The 20,739-nt window shown below is 43.0% G+C and overlaps 1 protein-coding gene, 1 long non-coding RNA gene and 1 pseudogene across 3 annotated transcripts; 1 reads left to right on the top strand and 2 right to left on the bottom strand.

Moving 5' to 3' along the window:
- Positions 1-2,090: 2,090 nt before the first annotated feature.
- On the bottom strand, positions 2,091-11,706 carry LOC132347683 (uncharacterized). 2 transcript variants are annotated; one of them, XR_009497261.1, is made up of 3 exons: positions 11,476-11,706; positions 8,121-8,192; positions 2,091-2,819 (listed from the first exon to the last, which is right to left on the bottom strand). It is a non-coding gene; the product is annotated as an uncharacterized LOC132347683 (long non-coding RNA). The 2 variants fall into 2 exon arrangements; XR_009497260.1 differs by lacking the exon at positions 11,476-11,706 and adding an exon at positions 11,288-11,466.
- Positions 11,707-12,217: 511 nt separating this feature from the next.
- LOC132347681 (protein LDOC1-like) lies at positions 12,218-13,905 on the top strand. Its single transcript, XM_059894428.1, has one exon. It carries the CDS (start codon positions 12,530-12,532, stop codon positions 12,926-12,928), a length of 399 nt encoding a protein of 132 aa, XP_059750411.1. The 5' UTR covers positions 12,218-12,529; the 3' UTR covers positions 12,929-13,905.
- A 1,080-nt stretch (positions 13,906-14,985) lies between these two features.
- LOC132347342 (transforming acidic coiled-coil-containing protein 3-like) lies at positions 14,986-20,346 on the bottom strand (annotated as a pseudogene).
- Positions 20,347-20,739: the final 393 nt, after the last annotated feature.

Genomic DNA, 20,739 nt, shown 5'->3' with positions numbered 1-20,739 from the left:
TTTACCACTGCAACAAAAAGAATAAAATACCTAGGAATAAACCTACCTAGGGAGACAAAAGACCTGTATGCAGAAAACTATAAGATACTGTTGAAAGCAATTAAAGATGATACCAACAGATGGAGAGATATACCATGTTCTTGGATTGGAAGAATCAATTTTGTGAAAATGACTATACTACCCAAAGCAATCTACAGATTCAATGCAATCCCTCTCAAACTACCAATGGCATTTTTTACAGAACTAGAACAAAAAATCTTAAAATTTGTATGGAGACACAAAAGACCCTGAATAGCCAAAGCAGTCTTGAGTGAAAAAAATGGAGCTGGAGGAATCAGACTCCCTGACTTCAGACTATACTACAAAGCTACAGTAATCAAGACAATATGGTACTGGCACAAAAACAGAAATATAGATCAATGGAACAGGATAGAAAGCCCAGAGATAAACTCACGCACCTATGGTCAACTAATCTATGATAAAGGAGGCAAGGATATACAATGGAGAAAAGACAGTCTCTTCAATAAGTGGTGCTGGGAAAACAGGACAGCTACACGTAAAAGAATGAAATTAGAACACTACCTAAAACCATACATAAAAATAAACTCAAAATGGATTAGAGACCTAAATGTAAGACTGGACACTATAAAACTCTTAGAGGAAAACATAGGAAGAACACTCTTTGACATAAATCACAGTAAGATCTTTTTTGATCCACCTCCTAGAGTAATGGAAATAAAAACAAAAATAAACAAATGGGACCTAACGAAACTTAAAAGCTTTTGCAAAGCAAACTACAAACAAGATGAAAAGACAACCCTCAGAATGGGAAAAAATATTTGCAAATGAATCAACGGACAAAGGATTAATCTCCAGAATATATAAACAGCTCATGCAGCTCAATATTAAAAAAAACAAACAACCCAATCCAAAAATGGGCAGAAGACCTAAACAGACATTTCTCCAAAGAGGACATACAGATGGCCAAGAAGCACATGAAAAGATGCTCAACATCACTAATTATTAGAGAAATGCAAATCAAAACTACAATGAGGTATCACCTCACACATCATCAGAATGGACATCATCAGAAAATCTACAAACAACAAATGCTGGAGAGGGTGTGGAGAAAAGGGAACCCTCTTGCACTGTTGGTGGGAATGTAAATTGATACAGCCGCTATGGAGAACAGTATGGAGGTTCCTTAAAAAACGAAAAATAGAATTACCATATGACCCAGCAATCCCACTACTGGGCATATACCCAGAGAAAACCATAATTCAAAAAGCCGCATGCACCCCAATGTTCATTGCTGCTCTATTTACAATAGCCAGGTCATGGAAGCAACCTAAATGCCCATTGACAAATGAATGAATAAAGAAGATGTGGTACATATATACAATAGAATATTACTGAGCCATAAAAAGGAACGAAATTGGGTCATTTGTAGAGACGTGGATGAATCTAGAGACTGTCATACAGAGTGAAGCAAGTCAGAAAGAGAAAAACAAATATCGTATATTAACGCATGTATGTGGAACCTAGAAAAATGGTACAGATGAACCAGTATGCCGGGCAGAAAAAGAGACACAGATGTAGAGAACAAATGTCTGGACACCAAGGGGGGAAAGCCGTGGGGGGGTGAGGATGGTGGTGTGATGAATTAGGCGATTGGGATTGACATGTACACACTAATGTGTGTAAAATGGATGACTAATAAGAACCTACTGTATAAAAAAATAAAATAAAATTCAAAAAAAAAAAAAAAGACTTAGGATATGTAACATCCACATACAATGCAGGGTCCTTGACTGGATCCTGGGACAACTGAGGAAATGTGAATATGATCTGGATATTAGATAATATAAGGTATTGTTGTCAATTTTGTTAAGTGTGATAAAGTTATTGTGGTTATGTAAACAGAAAAAGACTTTTTTAGAGATGCACACTAAAATATTTAGGGGAGAAATGTCTGCCATTAAAATATTCTTACAAAAAAACAGATGAAGCAATTATAGTCGAATGTTAATAAATGTTAACTATTAATCCAAAAAAAAAAAATCCAAAAAAAAAACCCAATGCAGCCAAAATAAAATATAAACAAGTAAATTTATTAAAAATAAGAAACAAAAAACTGCCCTGCCACGCAATTGCTTGTGCTTCCATTTACACTTTCCACCTTCATAAGCCTTGGAAAGGATAGTGTCCCTTCCCATAAATCCTGCTCTTTCTCTCCCTCAGCCTTACTTCTCCCCTGACAAGGAGCAACTTACTTGAGTGGTAAGTGGAGGAGAGAACCTGATACTTGATGACTCCACTCCTTCCTCTCTCTGCCTTTATTTAGGGAGCTGGCTGCCCGCACAAAGCCTGTGTCCTCCTCTGTTCCCTGTGCGATCACGTCCTCAAGGACGATGTGGCCAAGTCTGCAATTTCTGTGCTCCTGTGACTCTGGTGGGTGCGTGAACCTCATTTTGGAATTCAGTATCACAAAGCCCATTTGCCTAAGCTGCTCAAAGCCACATTCTCCAGTATCAGAAGGTAAAGCTGATTTATTACTGGTAAAGTAATAAAAACTGTATTTTAATCTACACCTGCCTGACTCCTTTGCCTCATCTGCTAAAAATGGGTTCACAGCTCCACCCAGCAAGAAGGGTCAAGTTCATCAGGCCCCCTCGAAAGCCAGTATCCTGGAGCACAAATTCAGGCTCAGATGTTCTGTAAGAACTCTTCCAATTCCAAAACGAAGTCCAGGACTTACACTCCTGCCTGTCTGCTGGAGGCAGCCGAGATGGGGACAGGACAGCATAGACTCACAGATTCTAGAAGTGGAAGGAAAATAAGATCGTCTGTTGACAGCTTTTCCGTGAGCAACCTGAAACCCAGAGAAGGAAGCCAACATGGCTCTGGCAGGACCAGCACTGGGACTCAGGCGTCCTGACTCCCACCCAGTCTGGTGAGAACTTTATCTGAGGAAAACCTCCGTTTTACTCAGCCTCACTCATTCCTGAAGGAGAAACAAAACAGACTGTCTTCCAGAGCGTGTTTCTCCAAACGATCCCTACCTTTTCCCACACATATATGTTGACTCATGACATCACAGAAAAAGAAGTGGGTATTTGGCCGCTGAAGGCAACATCACTCTTAAATACTTTTCTCTCGGTGATCTTTGCTCCATCAGAGAAAAAGCCTAATTTCCTGTTCACCTAGGTAACTGAAGACATGTCAGCCGATGATTCATGATCACCAACCTCAAAAGAGCCCTTAACATTGTTTGCTCTGTCGGTGACTCTGTCACTCTTGCAACTGCTCTAAGCCCCAGACAGGCAGCTCCCGCACTCACAGGTGGTCCTTCCTCCTTCTCGGGCACGCTGAAGACCCCAGACAGCAATGCCCTCTCCTCCCACATCCACCTGGCCGAACCCAGCTGTATGTGTGCCCAGCCCCTCCTTCTTCCCTCCAGTTACAGCAGACACGTACCCTTCAACCCACCTCTGGCCACTCTTCCCATCAATGCTCAGATCCCACGCCCCTCCCACCTTCCCAGGTAAAATGCCACCATCAGTTCTCTCTCCCCTCTCCTGTTTGCTCTGCTGGTCTCTCTCATCTGGATCCTGCCCATCGACATTTCAGCTCGAATCTCTTCCAAACAAAAACAGAAAACACGCCCTCTCAGTGCCACAGCCACTTCCACTGTGACCACATTCAGGGCCAGGTCAGATCACTCAGAGGACTAAGTGCTGAGGTACTCTTTCCCACAGGTAAAGCAAACAGTAAAACAACGCACAGAAAGCTGGATAGAACTATGAGTTTTTGGTAACGACTCCTTTAGCTCATTGTTTCCAATTGTCAAGCACTAAATTCTCTCCACATTTGTTCTGTTGTGCGGCTCCTACTCTGCTACGAGCTTTGCCTTAAGCACCTACTCAGTCTGCTCAATGGGTAATCCAGAATTTGCCCATTCTCTCTTATATTCACAACCAAAGGAACTGGATTTTCTATAACTTGCCGTCTTCCTCATTTCTCCTCCCACCATTACATCAATCTGGTTTCTGCCCTAAGCACTCCACCAGAAGGCCTATTACTGAGCATCTAAGGCCTGTCACTGACTTGTAAGCACCTAATGGGTATCTCTCAGTCCTCATCTTATTCCACCTTTCAGTAGACTTTGAGCCTACTGACCTCTTGCTTTTCTTTTTGAACTACTCTTTTTTCGTAGCTTTTGTGCGTCTGGTTTTTCTCCTCCTTGTCTGACTGCTCCCTCCTCTATGAGCCTTTAAAAGTTAGAGAACCTAAGGGCTCTTTCTAGATCCTCTTCTGGTTTTACTTTATAGGCTTTCTCCAGGCAATGCCATCCAGTCCTACAGTTTCAGCTACCATGAATTTTTAGGAGAACTCTACAATTTATCATTCAAACCAGAGCATTTTTTCAGAGTAAAGGAGGGGTACTATTAGCAATTATGCCCAGACTGTGCTGGGCCAACTTGAATACACGGTCACCCTATCTCTATGCCAATGAGCCCCAAATGTGCTTCCCCAGTGAAAACCTCTCCTCTGAGCTCCAGACTCAAAGACCGAGTTGCCCACTCACTATAGGCACTTGGATTCATTAATCCACGCTTCTAACAAATACTGAGAATCTACCATAGGTCGAGCACTGTTGCAGGAACTGATGATACAACAGTGAACAAAGCAGACACAGCTCCTGTCCTCATCACGCTTCAGTTCTCTTTGGGGAGAGAGAAACGAAAGCACAAACGTATAAAAACAGACATTTTTCACCAGGATGAATGCTATGGAGAAAAATTAAGTGGGAGAAGGGGATAGGGAGTGTTGGGAAGAAGATGGAACACACGCTATTTAGTGTGATCAGATAAGGCCTCGCTGAGAAGGTGACGTTTGAGAAAAAGCCTGAAAAGGGTAAAGAAGCAATGAAAGCGGACATCTGAGCAGAGGGAACAAAAGGTGCAAAATCCTGTAAGTGGCAATGTGCGCGGCACCCTCGAGAAACAGTGATGACACCACGTGGGTCAGGCTGAGAGAACAAGGGGGAGAGCAGGGAGATAGATCAGAATGCAAACAGGAGGCCTAGAGTGCACAGGGCCTTGGAGGCAACTGTAAGGATTCCGGCTCTTACTCTGAAGAAACGCGAAGCCACTGGAGGGTTCTGAGCAGAGGAATGACATGATCTGACTTGTGTATTTAAAATGCTGCTCTGGGCGTGGGGCTGGGAGTAGAAGCAGGGGGCCCAGTTAGGAGGCCGGCACGGTAGTCCAACGGGACAGTTATGGCGGCTCTGACCAAGTGTTAGCTGTGAAACTGGTAAAAGGTGATCAGATTCCATACACATTTTGAAGATGGAGCCAAGAGAATTTGCTGATGGTTGGATATAGTGTTTGAGAAGAAAAACGGAAGTCAAGGATAACCCCCGGGTTTTTGGCCAGGGTGACTAGAAAGATGACGCTTCCGTTTTCTCAGATGGAGAAAACTTCAGAAGGAGCAGGTCCAGAAACGAGGAGCAGAAACTCACTTGGGAACATGTTAAATCTGAGACATGCATTAGACATCCAAGAGGAGCTCTTAAGTAACCAGCTGGATATACAAGTCTAGAGCTCAGGGAGAGGTCTAGGCTGGAGATAAAAATTAGGAAGTTTGCAGATCTATACATGGTACTTAAAGCCACACACCTGGACAAGATCACTAAAGAAGTGGAGGTAGAGGAGAGGTCCAAGAAATGAGATCCGGGCACACAGGGAGGTGAGGAAGAACAAGGAAAGGAGACTGGGAGGAGCATCCGGAGGATGGGAGTAAAACCAAGAGAATGTGATACTTGAAAACCAAGAGAAGACAGCTGCAAGGTGGAAAGAGTGATTTGCTATCAAATTGATCTCTGGCATTGATATTAAATGCTACCAATAGGTCCAATAAAATGAGGGTTGAAATTGACATGGAGGTCACAGTGACCTTGATACATTCAGGATGAATAAAGTACCAAGTATGAAAGTCTGATTAAAGTGGATGGAGAATTAGAGGAGATAATACAGAGACAGTGAATACAAACAACTCGTTTGAGGAGTTTCACTGTTAAGAGGGGGAAAGAAAATGGACATGAGCCAGAGAGAAAAGTGAGGGCAAGAGAAGATTTTGGTGGAAGAGAAGAGTAATGATGCAGGGGAGAGAGGAGAGAATTTCTGAGTGTTGCCCTTGCCCTTGGGTGGCCCCATCCTAGGAGGAAATGGGATCACAAGTGAAGAGGTTAGCCTTTGCTAGGGTAAGCTTAGTTCCTCTGTACTAAGAGAAGAAAAGGCACAAGAAATGATTACAGACACCTAGAGGCGGGTAGACGTGATGGCGGGAGTTCATGGACATTCTCTTCTGATTGCTTCTGTTTCTCAGTGCGGCGGGATGCAAGCTCATCCGCTTAGAGTGAGAAGTGGAGAAGGAAGATTTGAGGTGTGGTCAGTATGAAACAATCACCAAGGAGAGTTGAAGAGTGAGTACTAGTGAAAGCCAGTATGATTTTCAGGCAGCATTATGGGTATGTTTGATATTAACGCTCATATGAATTGAGCCCATTCAGCATGGCTTTGTGTTTTTCTCCAGAATGAGGGCAGGTAAGGAGCAAGTAGAGAACTGAATTTAAGTAGGATTGCGTTTTCTCCAAGAAGAGAGAATGAAGCAAGAGAAAGTCAAGGGAGTCGAGCATGTATGCAAAGAGGTGATGATAATGATGCTACGGAAGGAACAGAAATTGAATGAAGTGGTCAATGAGAGCAGAAAAGAGTGAGAAGCCATGAAACCATGAGAGATCAATAGACTATAGGGACTGGTGGGAAAAGCAACACTGGAGTAGGGGTACTAAAGAGAGTGAGATGGAAACAGAAGAACTGGTGGTAATAGGGTGATTGGAATTGACATTAAGGAGGGCTACAGTTATTAGTAATGGCAGGCCCAACATGTCCAAGATAAACCCATGACCCTCTTCCAGCATTTCCTATCTTAGTAAATGAAGTCACCAAGCCTTTCCTTTGCTGCATGCAATGCATCACTACATCTTGTCCATTTGACCCCTTATAGAATTCCCAAAGCTGTCTGCTTCTCTCTTTTCACCTGCTACTCTGCAAATCCAAGCTACCATCATCCCTTGCTTGGACAATTGTAACAGCCTTTTGGTTGGTCTCCTCATATCTGCTCTGACCCCAACTATAGCCAGAGTAATCTCTTCAAAACAAATAATCATGTGCCCTATTAATTAAAACTTCAATGGCTTTCTATTGTTCTTAGGGTGAAGACCAAGATTTGTAACGTAGCCCACTGGGCACCTGCACTGTCTAGTCACCGCCTCCTTCTCCAGCCCTATCTTGTACTGTTCTCCCTTTCACTCTGCGCTCTAGATATGCTGGGATTTTTGTCTTCAAATATACCATAATTCCTCTGAGACCAGAGACTCTGCCAATTGCCTTTGTGAAAATCCCCATCTCCTCCCTAGTTATTAATGCCTTCATGTCCTTCAGATTTCAACTTAAGTGCCCTTTCTTCAAGGCCCACTTCTCTGACTACACAGTATCAACTGGGGTCCCCTGTCATAATTTTTCTTTTACTATGCTGCCCCAGTTTTCTTTAATCATGGATCATGAACTCCAGAATAGCAACAACTGTATCTGTTTTTATTCATTGCTGTGTCCTAGTGCCTAGGACAATCTGACACATAATTCTGTCCTTTAAAGGACCACTTAACCTTGTTACACTGATAGTCATATAGGCCATATTATTGCCTCTGCTATTAAAATCTTGAATTCAGTGAATTCCTTAATGCTTTGCTTCCCACACGGAAAGCTCTGAAAATTCAATAAAACCATCCCTCCCACCAAAAATGCCAAAATTCATTTAAATATTGTATAAAGCTTTGAAACCAACAAATGGTCTCTGATAAATACTCTGACATTTATAATCGCTTTGGTAAAGACATTGTCTTACTTGTATCATCAACTTTCTAATTTTTGATTGCTTCCAAAATGCTTTCACATGCATTATTCAATTGATTCCCCTAACAAATCTATAAAGGTTGGTGAATATAGCTGGGGTTCCAGACACGCTGACAAATGACCAAAAGAGACTGTTACCTTAGTATGGGGCCCACGTCAAAACAAAGCCCATTCATTCCAGGAGGCAGGAGGACTATCTCCTAAGGATATCTGCAAGAAAAATATACCCATTTAAAATGCTATTTCAATTCCACAGGTTATCCATTCATCAAGCCCCTGTAGTATGTGTCTCACAAGTCTTTTTAGTGTGACATCAGGGGACATTTCACTTCCTGACTCACAGTTTGAGTCACTGTAAATGATTCCCCCAAAGAGAGCAAACAAGTGATAAAGATACATGCTGGACAACAAAAACAACCATTTATTAGACAGTCACACTGTCCTTTGTCATAATTGCTTTCAGCAGTTTGAAATACATTCTCATTAACCCCACAGATAGGGACATGGTTCTGCATTTACTTGCCTAAAGGAAGTAACTACTTTGAAATACTCCTGATTTAACTTCTTTTTTTACAAGAATTGTGAGTCAAATAAAAAACAACATTCAGATGAGTTCTCTTACAAATGCTCACTTTTGTTTAGGCCATTTCTTCAAACGTCTTCAAGTTTTATTCTAAAATGATCAAGTTTCTACATAGCTGATTTTATGTGTCAACCTGGCAAGATTATGGTGACTGTTTGGTCAAACATCTGGTTTTCAAGTTGCTGTGAAGGTATTTTTTGGATGTGATTGACATTTAGAATCATTGACTTTACAGTGAGCAGAGGGCTTCCCTGGTGGCGCAGTGGTTGAGAATCCGCCTACCAGTGCAGGGGACACGGGTTCGAGCCCTGGTCCGGGAAGATCCCACACGCCACGGAGCAACTAAGCCCATGCACCACAACTACTGAGCCTGCGCTCTAGAGCCCGCGAGCCACAACTACTGAGCCCGTGTGCCACAGCTACTGAAGCCTGCGTGCCTAGAGCCCGTGCTCTGCAACAAGAGAAGCCACCACAATGAGAAACCCCGGCACCAAAACAAAGAGTAGCCCCTGCTCGCCACAACTAGAGAAAGCCCACACACAGCAACGAAGACCCAACACAGCCAAAAATAAATAAATAAAATAAATTTTTAAAAATACTCTTTAAAAAAAAGTAAAAGTGAGATTATCCTCCATGACACAGGTGGGCCTCATTCAATCAGTTGAAGGCCTCAGGAGCAAATGCTGAAGTTTCCCAAAGAAAGAGTTCTATCTACAGACAACACAGAAATTCTGCCTGCGCTTTTATCTCAGACTCAGAACTGCAACATCAACTCTTCCCTGAATCTCCAGCCTGCCAGGTTGCCCTACAGGTTTTGGACTTGCGAGTCCCCCAGTGGCAAAATTCACCCCCCCGCCCCAAATTTAATAAATTTAATAAATTTAACATCCTCCACTACAACCTTGTCCAAAGCAGGTGTGTACCATCATTCAATGTATTTTCTCTTAAGCCTTTTAAAACATCTTGAGAATGCACAGAACCACACACATACAAAAAATTCATGGTCCTGGTTCTTATTTGTCATAGGATTTTTTTTTTTGGTAGTATACACTTGAAAGATAGTTTTTTATAGAATATATCCATGAATATACCCTTGATTAAAGAAGAATTAGAAATGACTAAAAGAAGAATGTATTAGTCAGGGTTCTTCAGAGAAACAGAACCACCCTTATGACCTCATTTAACTTTAATTGCCTCCCTAAATGTCTTATTTTCAAATACAGTCACATTGAAGATCAGGGCTTCAACATATGAATTTTGAGGGGACCCAGTTTGGTCCATACACACTTTAAGAAACTAGAAAAAGAAGAGCAAATTAAACCCAAAGCTAGCAGAAGGCAGGAAATAATAAGGATTAGAACAGAGATAAGTGAAATAGGGAATCAATGAAACCAAATGTCTGTTCTTACAAAAAAAATCAACAAAATTGACAAACTTTAACTAGACTGAGAAAGAAAAAAGAAGATGCAAATAACTAAAATCAGAAATGAAAATGGGGACATTACAACCAACTTTACACAAATAAAAATAAAAGAATGCTATGAATAATTGTTCACCAATAAATTAAATGAAATTGAAAAATGTCCTAGAAACACACAAATTACCGAAACTGACTCAAGAAGAAATAGAAAAACTGCACTGACTTATAACAAGAGATTAAATCAGTGATTAAAAAACAACAACAAAAAACTAGAACTCCCAGCACAGAAAAGCTCTGGACCAGATGACGTATCATATATCTGGCAACATGGTTTTCTTAAAAATGTATACTGTAACATATGATATGTGCATAAGAATGTATGCGGTATTATTAGTTAGTGGAAAGCACATCCTCAGTGTTTTGAGCTGATTGCCCAGTCTTGTATTTGGGTTCATAAATTTTGTATTTCTTATATTGAGGACAAACTAAGAGTTCATTTTGGCTCTGAAACTTTAAATGACATTTGGATACTCTCTGTAGCTCCAGAGAAATTCCATAAGTTATACTGACTCAGTAAATGGCTTTCTTTTTTTAGATGAACTGAATATGACATGTTATCTTTTTCCTTGGCAAAATAATAGTTTCTAGCTAAAAGGGAACAGAACACTACATGTTTTCAGATTAAGCCCGAGATCTGAAATGCAGTCTCAGTTAAGCTAGGCATTCATCCTCTGTGCTTTCCAAAGTTCCCTTTAGATAACTAATGTGTTAAAAATGTAAAGCATTTCTTTTATATTTCCTGTTTTCTTTCATTTTTAATAAATTTTATCGTTTTTATTGTAAAATCAATAGTCACTTCAAAAATGCAGACATATAAAATAAAAATTTTACCACCCAAAGATAACCACTTTTTTGTTATATGACTTTCTTCTTTCTTGAGGTACATATATTTTAAATAACTGATCTCAAGTACTTTTGTACTTTGTTTTTGAAAGTGTTTTAGCACAATTTATGACCTGCAGCTTTATTAGGAAACATTATTTTATTAATACAAACTAGTCTCCAACAGTAAAATACCAAATAAAAGAACATCGATCAAAAGCCAGAATCAAAACCTACCATCTCCATGTAAATGACAAACGGAGGATTCTGGCAAAAAGTATCACTTCTCATTTCTAAAAAGTCAAAAATTATATTCTTAAACGTAAATGTAACTACTCATCAAGATATGTTATTTGGGTTTCTTAGTCACTGAACCACACAGCAATACCCCCTCCTGAAATTTCCTCCCCCCAGTTTCACCTCGGGTGGTTCTGGCATGGGAGGGTCCTCGGGGTCAATCTTTGAGCGCCTCAAATATGGAAACAGTGGGACATAGCTGAAGTCCCAGAGCCTGAGAGCGGTTCTTGGTAGACAACGTGCTTACCGACTCGCTGGTTGCAGACACACACACACAGACACACACACACAAAGGTTGAAGTTTTCTTTACCTAGCGCGTCACACTGATGGAAAAAATAGGAGAATTGTTAGATAGGAAGGAGGTCAGAGCAGAGCCTAATATCAGTAGAGAAGCAGAGCTCACAGCCAGCGCCAGTAAACGGTGGCTGAATTGGACCAGACGGAATCTGTTCCTCTCATTCATATAAATACAGATGGCGTTCAGCTCAACAGGGCCTCTTCCAATCTACAGACCCTGCCGCCACCTTAAGTTTAAGTTCATCCTCAATCACCTGGCACTCAGGAAGCCTTCACCAACGTACCACCGACTTTGTAGCCAGAGTAAATTTGTATACTCTCTGGGCTGCTTGTATCCTCAGGAAAACAAAAACAAACAAACAAACCAAAAACCCAGCATGGGCTTCACAGAGTCGGGAGGCTTAGATGAGATAGGATAAGGCGTCTGGCACCTGGGAGGCACTCGGATAGGAGATGCTCCTTGTTCCGTCAAGTTGGAAGCCCCAAGGGATGGTCTACTCTGCAGGCACAGAGGGCTTTATTAGAACTGCCTCCTCGTGGCTGTGAAGCCTTGAGCGTAACATGCAAACAGCCAGGAATATGGAACTTCAAAAAACTCTACGACTGCTTCGCAGCTCGGCAGGAGCTGAGGAAGCTGCAGCCGCCCAGTGACGCTCGATCCCCGAGCAGACAGCTTCTCCTTTAAGCACCTGCGCGTCGGCCGCGGAGGGAGCCCACCGGAAGTCGCGGAGGGAGCCCACCGGAAGTCGCGGAGGGAGCCCACAGGAAGTCTAAGAGCGCAGCCACGGCGTCAGATTCTTCCGCCGAGCGCGGCGCTGCGTCCCTCGGCTCGGCCCCCAGTCTGCTCCAAATTTCCTCTCTGGCCGCCGTCCGTCTGCTTCAGGCCTCCCGGATGCTGGTTTTCCGGCCAGTAGTCCCGGCGACGCTGCCTGCCGGCGCTCGGGCATAAGCCCGGCCTGGACCGCGGAGGGCGGACGCGCGCCGCCGGGACCCGCCCCCGAGACCCGCCCCCGAGCGACACGCACTTCCGGCGGCGCGGCGGCGGGGACGGAACCCGGCGGGCGGTGATGGACGCGCTGGCGGTCATGATGCAGGACCTCCTGACCCAGAACCGTGCGCTGCGCAGGGAGAACAAAGAGCTCATGGACCAGGTGCGGCGGCTCCTGTGCGAGAAAGCCAACCTGCTGGCCCAGGTGCGCCCGCCCGCCTGCCCGGTGGCTTTTCCCGAGACGTTCAAAGGCGACTCCGCTCGGCTTCCCGAGTTTTTGATTCAAGCGGCGTCTTACATGAGGTTCTTTGAGGCCAGGTTCTCGAACGACATCCTCAAGGTGGCGTTTTTAATCAGCCGCCTCAGTGGGCCGGCCGAGGAGTGGGTTGTCCCCTACATCGAGAGGGAGAGCCCCATCCTGGCGCATTACGAGGGCTTCGTGGACGCGCTGAAGCGGGCCTTTGGCAGGAACGGGTAGGAAACGGCAGGGCTGCGAGCCCCACGGACCGGGTCGTGCTTGGCCGTGACTCACAAAGAGCTCTCCAGTTCCCACCTGCTGGGCCCAACCCTTGCGAGGAAGCCCCGCTGCCTTTGCACTCGGCCCAGCAACGCGGCCACTGGCGGGGGACTTGTTAGCAATTGAACAGACCACCCCGAATCGCGCCCCTGCCACCTCTCGTCTCTGAAAACTGCTGCTGCCCGCCCTGGACGATCTGTGCCAGCCTGGGAAGTGCCTGAGCTTGTCACACGCCTGGGGACACCGATTTGGAGACCTCAGGTCCGGAGACAGCTGCCAGGGTTCGCGTGGCTGGCAGACAAATATTGACACTCCTGCCCCAGGAACCTGTTTTTCACATACTTCGTTTCTGTTCTGAAACCACAACAGGCTCAGAGACTGTGCCTTTTATCAGAAAAGTCCAGGCGCTGAACAGTACATGGAAAACGTATTTACTTTTAAAATGTAATATATGTATCTTAACAGCACCGTATATTGGGGACTGTACTTGGGGTTACAGGAGAAACAGATGAATAAGACCAAATGTATATCTCCACAGGAACACAATTGTGAGAAAAAATTCTAAGTGCATATTCTGATGTCTGGTAAAATAATGCTTTCACGTGCAGAGAATGGCATATTTGCTTCTTGTTTTATGGCCTTTTCACATCACAGTTTTAAAATACATGTTAAAAACATGTGCAGCTTACAAAGGAGGCAGAAAACCCAACTTGAGCAATTTCTGTGTTTGCTCCTGAATCTGGCAAAGATGGTGTTTTTAAAGATGGGTGCAACTTGTAGCAAAAAGAAGGGGGAGCAGGGAATGGTGCATTCTTTGAGCTGTATCCACTCACCTTTATTCCCCTGTATTAAATGACTTGGCTGCTTCCTTTTTTGTAAATTACAGTTTTGGTCTCAGTTTTTCTTTTGTAATTAAAGGCATTACTTGATCATTAAAATTTGGTTCAGAATTCTGTGATTCTCTTAGGGCCAAAAAAGGGGAAGAAAAAGGAAGGTCTGAGCTCTCATTTCAAACAAAGTAGTTCTTGAAAATCTCTCAGGACCAAAATCTATAGCTGCCTTTCCTTACATGTCCATGGGTTTTGTCATTCTGGTGGTCAATATAGTCTCACTGAAATAGCTTGAATTCTAGTTACATCTTCATACTAAGAAAAACTCATCACTGCCCCCTTGGTGGACATTTCACATACCTAAGGACTGAACTGAAAACCTCTAATTACATTTTTGCACGATTTGATTAAAAGACAGGTTATAGGAATCTAAAATGGATAAACAAGGTCTTCCTGTATAGCACAGGGAACTATATTCAATATCCTGTGATAAACCATAATGGAAAATAGTATGAAAAAGTAGTATATCTGAGTCACTTTGCTGTACAGCAGAAATTGACAACATTGTAAATCAACTATACTTCAATAAAACATTTTTTAAAAATAAAATTATTTTCTTGCCATAAAAACTCAGACACAAAGGTCCTTCATATACCTATTTCGCCATGTGGGGATGAGCCAAAATACTACTTGACCACTAAACAACACCCCACAGCCTTATGCTCTTCACCCAGTTAATGCTCATTTTGTGCACATGTCAATACACTGTTTAACTCTGCAACTATAAATAACTATAAATGAACTACAATAAAGTTTTTTTAAAAGACAGGTTATAGCAATTATTTTATCATTGCCAGTTAGCATTGTAAGAGTTTATAAGAGACTGGGACCCCCAACACGACTTCTTATAAAGCATACTTTTGTGGTACATACGTACTAACAAAATTAATTGATTCTTGGTCCTATTGGCTGTCAATTTCAGAGCAGTGTTTTTCCCACAGTAAAAAAAAAACCTGCAGGATAGCACCCCCCAAAATTTCAGTAAACCTCACAAGAGCACATATTTGATAGGATACAAAAACTTGCTAATGAAAGATCAGCAACAACATTGAAGAAGTCAAATACAGCATAACTCAGAAGTCAAGATATCTCATACTTAATTTTCTATAGCTATTTTTTTTAAGGGTATCTTAGATCACCAAAAGGGAAAAATGAGAAAAGAAAGTATACAAGTCTTGCTTACAGTTACACAGAGAGACGGGAGAAGGGAGAGAAGGTCACTTACTGGTCAGTGACCTCCACATCATTCCATCTCTGAAATAAGGTCATAACATGATGAGTAGTTCATTGTTTTCTTTAGTCTTCTGCTGAATGGTCTCTGGGGAATGTTCCTCATCTGGCCCTTTATCAGGCTTACCTAGAAGGCCAACAGGCCGCTGGGGCCTTTCCTCTGGACCCGAGCGATTTCCTTCTCTGCCAGATTGAGAACCTCTCCTGTGTGGGCCTTTAATGTTTGGTATCTTTGGCCTTCCATTCCACTTCTTAATTTATAATCCTCAGCACACTTCTTCAGCCATTCTTCATTCATGAGATAGCCTTCAGTCACTTCCTGCTTCTCAAATTACTTGAAAAGTTCAGAGAAATATGCTTCATGGAATTTGTCTGTAGTAAGTTGACCTTTTTCTTTCTGACTTTCTAGATTTCAGCTTTGGCAAGCTTCTTCTGTTTCTGTACCTTCCCCATCACCTGGGTACACCCCTAAAAATCCAATCGCAATTTTCCCCATCTCCGAGCATTTCGCATGGAGCTCCTCATACGTGCTTTTCAATTTCAGGTTCTCCATTTGCATGGCTTTAACTGCAACCTCCAGGTCCTTCTGGGTAAACTGCAGTACATCCATGAATGGGACCAGTGGGCAGGAAAAGGTCCATAGCCTGAGGACACAAGGGGGGAGAGTCCATCACAGGGATACCCAGAGCTCCTAAGACAGCAAATGCCACCAGCCTCACTTTAGGTGGTCTTCCTCAGGAAGGCTTGGCATCATGAATGTTGTCTATTTCAGTGGCCACAGAAACCAGTTTATTAGGGCTGTCTTTCAGAAGTGGGTCAAAGGAGGTATAAAGGACTTTCCTCAAAGCAAACTCTTTAGATGAGGACGTTCCAAACTACTCCAAATTCTCCACATCAGCCCCCATGCCTAGAACTATAGCTGGGGCTCTGGAGTGCTCTTCTTGGAGGTCCATGGTAGACTCTGGCCCGTGCTGAGAAAGGAGAGCAGGGCTCACTGTCCCGACTGCTTATGTGAACCCATGACCCCAAAGAACCCACTACCTGCTGCTCTGAATCTCCTCTGAGGGTGTGCTTCTTATCCTCAAGTGATTCCAATTTGCATCCCAAATGGAGAAGCACTGAGAAAGGACAGATTTTGTCCCCCAGCAGAAAGCCAGGTGAACTTAAGAAGGGGTTCATGCAAAAAAAAATTGCACAGTTGTCTAGATTCTCTTGAGTTTGGCTTGTATGGCTTTACCTGATTTGGGCATTTTGTGATTTTCCAGAAAACCAGGCAACTCTCATATATTCAATTAAGGAATGCACTTGAGAGCCAGATGAGCATATTTTTTCATAATGCTTTTGCTTTTATTTCTGTTATGCAAGTTGTTACGATTTGACTGTCTACCCTAAACCAAGGTTCATCGAATATCTTTATTTCAGACATCTTAATTTCTTGCTAACTAAGTGAAGGTAATGTATTAGCAGAGCAGTGACTACCTCTGTAATGCAAACTGCAGATAACTATTAATTCAAGTTCAGTGAAATCCTTCATCTTCCCTAAATCCTTTTCAAGTGGCCTGCTGTCAACAGTTCTCTACAGTGATTCTCAAGCTTTAGGGAGCGTAAGCCTTGCTTGAGGGATTTGTTAAAAAACACAGATTGCCTGGCCCTAACTCTAGAGTTTCAGATTGAGTGGGTCTGGGTTGGGACCTGAGAATCTGCATTTCTAACCGAAGTTCTTAGGTGATGCTGATGCTGTTGGTGTAAGGGTAAAATAAATTAGAAATGAGAAAAATATCTCGTTCTCCCTGGTGCAAAGAAAAAGAGAGCATTTACTTTAGAAAACTTGCCCTTGTGGGCTCTTTCTCTGCCTTTTGAAATGTATGGAGATCGTTTTAAAGGCTAAATAAGCCTCTTTCCCATTTTACAATCCAGGAATTTCTCTTTGAAAGGGGACCCGGAGCCATCTCATAGAACTGGAACCAGCAAGAAGATAGCACCCCTTCCTCCCAGTTTCCTGGGAGTATAGGAGCCTAACTTCAGCAGGTACCTGTCTCCAAATACAAACCTACCTTCTGTCATAAAGATATGAGAAATTTATTTTTCCCTTATTTGAAGGCAGTTAGTCCTCTTATTTGAGAATCAGTTACCCTTTATCTTGAAAACGTGGAGATAATTGGTTTCATCTGCCTGGTTATGTAAATGGGTGCCATTTCTTTTTGTCTTTGCTATCTATCCCCTTAGTGGCTTTTCTGTGATTCACATTACGTTCTGGTTTAATGCTTATTCAAAATAAAACCCTTTTGTTTCTCTTCTATCTTTGTGAAGAGGTTTTCTAGGGTGACAAGGCATTTTGTTTTTAATTATATTTTCCCGACATTGGTCAGGGCTACACTTTGAGAACCACTGCACAACATGAACTTACCTGTAGAATTTTACATTTCTCTCTAGAACTTTACCTTATTGGTTTCAGCCTGTGGCATTTTATCTTTGACTTTTTCAGTTTTGATTCTGTCATCCTCCTTACTTGATATCATCTACAAAATTGAGAAATTTATGTTTTCCAAACCATTAGTAAGTTCAGAAAAGAGGCAGCAAGGGTCCCTGTAACATGCAGTGCATACATTATTAATCACCAGACAACTCTCTATCATGTTATGTGCTGGTACTGCGGACACAGCTATGAACAAGACAGTCCTGATTCTCCAGGAGCTTACGACTGGGAAGATAAAGAAACAGGCCATTATAATGCAGGATTGCAGCAAGGAGGGGACAAGAAGAGCGGGCCCGTGGTAGCACGAAGTGGCGCCCCTAAGGCAGCCTTGGGGGGTGTTAAGGACTGAATGTTTGTGTTCCTCCAAAATGCATATGTTAAATCCTAACCCCCAATGTGCTGGTATTGGGAGCTGGAGCTTGCGGGGAGGTAACGAGATCCTGAGGGTGGGGCCTGCATAACCCGCATTAGAGCCCGTAGAAGAAAAGACGGGAGAGCTTGCTTCCTCTCTCTGCTCTCTGCCATGTGAAGATACAGGAAGATGGCCATCTGTAAACCAGGATGCAGACCCTCACCAGGCCCGGGATCTGCCAGCACCTTGATCTTGAACTTCTAATAGACTTGGAGACCACGTCGGCCTGCATACATCTCCTCTGGATTTTAGGCAGCTGGGGCCTGAATTGCATTAATCTAATGAGAAAGGAAAGGGTTTTGGTTTAAGGTGGAGGCAACGGAAGTGGAGAGAGGAGGACAGATTTGAGGTATGTTTTGGAGACAGAAATGGCAGGCCCTGCAGATAAACGGATGTGGGAAGTATTTCTTCCTCTCTCCCCAGTCAGGAATATTGCGGATTCCGTTTCCATTTTTCTACATCCCCTGTTTTGTTCCTCTCCAAGAGAGGAGGAGAGAATAAAGTGATTGGTCCGAGTTCACTAGTCTTTGGACATCCTTTTCCTTGTGGATGGATCTGGAGACACTCTCCCTGTGCGCAGGCAGAGCTGGTCCTCTGGTTCCTATTGTCGCTCTGCAGTTTGGCACTATGACAACAGACCCCTGACTACATCCCTTCTTACTCCCTTCCAGCCCATTGTCCACACGGGTCATGGTTACTTTTTTAAATTTCCCCAAGTAGTTCAACTGATTTACCTGAAGAGACTTGGAAGTCTATTTTCAGCCTGCAACAACATGGATGTTAGTAAGAAGCGTTTCCAGTCAACTTTCTGCTTCACCTTGATGCAGAAATTATGCCATTTTTATGACATAATATTATCCACACTTCACGTTTTCCTCACTGGCCTCTGTTTTTTGACATTACCCCTTTGTCAGGTGACTGTAAATATCTGCATCAAAAAATAAAGCCACACAGAATCTCCAGAATCTCTCATTGAAAAATGAGAAAAGAAGAGGTTGATAGAGATATTTTCCATTTCTGAAAGGCTGATTAAAAATAAAACCCCCCAAATCCATTACAAGTTATGAAAAATGCATTGACTGACCTTTGAAGTTCAAGCAAGCTCCAGAAGAGCAGGATAATTAAAGAAGACAAGCAAAACGTCCAAGAAAATATATGAAGCTTGAATAATCAGCATGTTTAAAATAAATAATTTATCTTTATGAGTTATTGATGATCTTATAATTCATGAATGCTAAGAAAAACATAACAAGGAGTGATTTGTAAAAGGTCATCAAAACCAAGTAAGAACACAACCAGCTCATTGCTTATCTTGCAACTGATTAAAGTTCTAAAAGGGAAGGGAAAAAAAGCAAAACAGGGGGGTGGGATGGGTAACAGAAAGGGGTCTGTACTTGGTTGCATAATGTCTCCCCCAAATTTTTGTCCGCCCAAGAACTCAGGATGTGACCTTATACAGAAATAGGATCTTTGCAGATTTAATTAGTTAAGTTAAATTGAGGTCATGTTGGATTAGGATAGGTCCTAAATACAGTAAGACTGGTGTCCTTATAAGGGGAGGATGCAGAGAGAGCCACAGACACACGCAGGGAAGAAAGGCGCGTGGCAACAGAGGCAGAGACTGAGCAATGCAGGGGCAGGTCAAGGATGCCAAGGATTGCTGGCCTCCACCAGAAGCTGGGAGAGACGCATGGGAACCTCAGAGGGAGCATGGCCCTACTGAAACCTTGATTGAGGCCCCCAGAACTTCAGGAGAATAGATTTCTGTTCTTTTAAGCCACCCAGTTTGTGGTATTTTGTTACGGCAGCCCTAGTACACTAATACAGAAAAAAAGAAAGAAAGGAAGGGAGGGAGGGAGGGAGAAGTGGAGGGAAGAGGGGAGGGGAGGGGGGAAGGAATGAAGGAAGGAAGGAGGGAACAAATTAGTACGGATTTCAGAAAGTAAATAATGCCTTAAAGAAAAGAACATGGAGGGACCTCCCTGGTGGTCCAATGCTTAGGACTCCATGTTTCCCTGGTCGGGGAACTAAGATCCCACAAGCCACGCGGTGCAGCCAAAAAAACCAAAACAGACAAACAAAAAACATGGAAAGATCGTAATTTGTGGGTCTCTTCCCTCCCCTTGCAAAGTCATTAAACTAATCTGACCATCGTGAAGGACTAATGGTCAAATTCTGACATATTTTCTACTTCTACGGAGGCCTCAACAGACAGAACTCGGTCTCAGCTTCTCTCTCCCCAAACTCCCCAAATCCCCTGCAGGGCTCCCCCTAGAACCTGGTCTGCCTGCCTCTGACCCACTCAAGACTGAAGGACATCTTACATCAAGAGACCCCGAACAGCCCGGGCACCAGGCCTCCGAATGCCCATCTCTGTGAGTTGGTCCTCAAGACCAGACCCTATTGTTCGGTTTATCTGACTACCCAGCCCGGTTCCCAAATCTCTCTCTCTCAGCTTAGGTCCTGTCCTGCTGTGAAACGACCAGGTTTGGGTAGATACATGGTTACTTGCCAGATTCCTCCCTGGGAGGGGTTAATATTGTAGACTTGGTCAGAACTTCATTTATATGCATAATTTCCTTGAATAGAACAAATGTATGGTAGCGCAGAAAACCTATGACATGAACATCTGGACATGTAAAAATGTATGAGAGCCATAGTCTTCATTTTTAATAAACTACCAATGCCATTTCAAAATTGTGAATTAGCTTCAGGTTCTCAGATGTACAGCTTTCATACTTAAAGGGATTAAACACAGACACAC

This window comes from Balaenoptera ricei, chromosome 14 (assembly GCF_028023285.1).
Source record: "Balaenoptera ricei isolate mBalRic1 chromosome 14, mBalRic1.hap2, whole genome shotgun sequence".
NCBI classification, from domain to species: Eukaryota; Metazoa; Chordata; class Mammalia; order Artiodactyla; family Balaenopteridae; genus Balaenoptera; species Balaenoptera ricei.
The sequence above is the reverse complement of the archived record's forward strand: the minus strand, read 5'-3'. Positions and strand labels throughout refer to the sequence as shown.

Bases quoted from the DNA above. Each gene is read 5' to 3' on its own strand.
- LOC132347681 (XM_059894428.1), top strand. From the start codon at position 12,530: ATGGACGCGCTGGCGGTCATGATGCAGGACCTCCTGACCCAGAACCGT.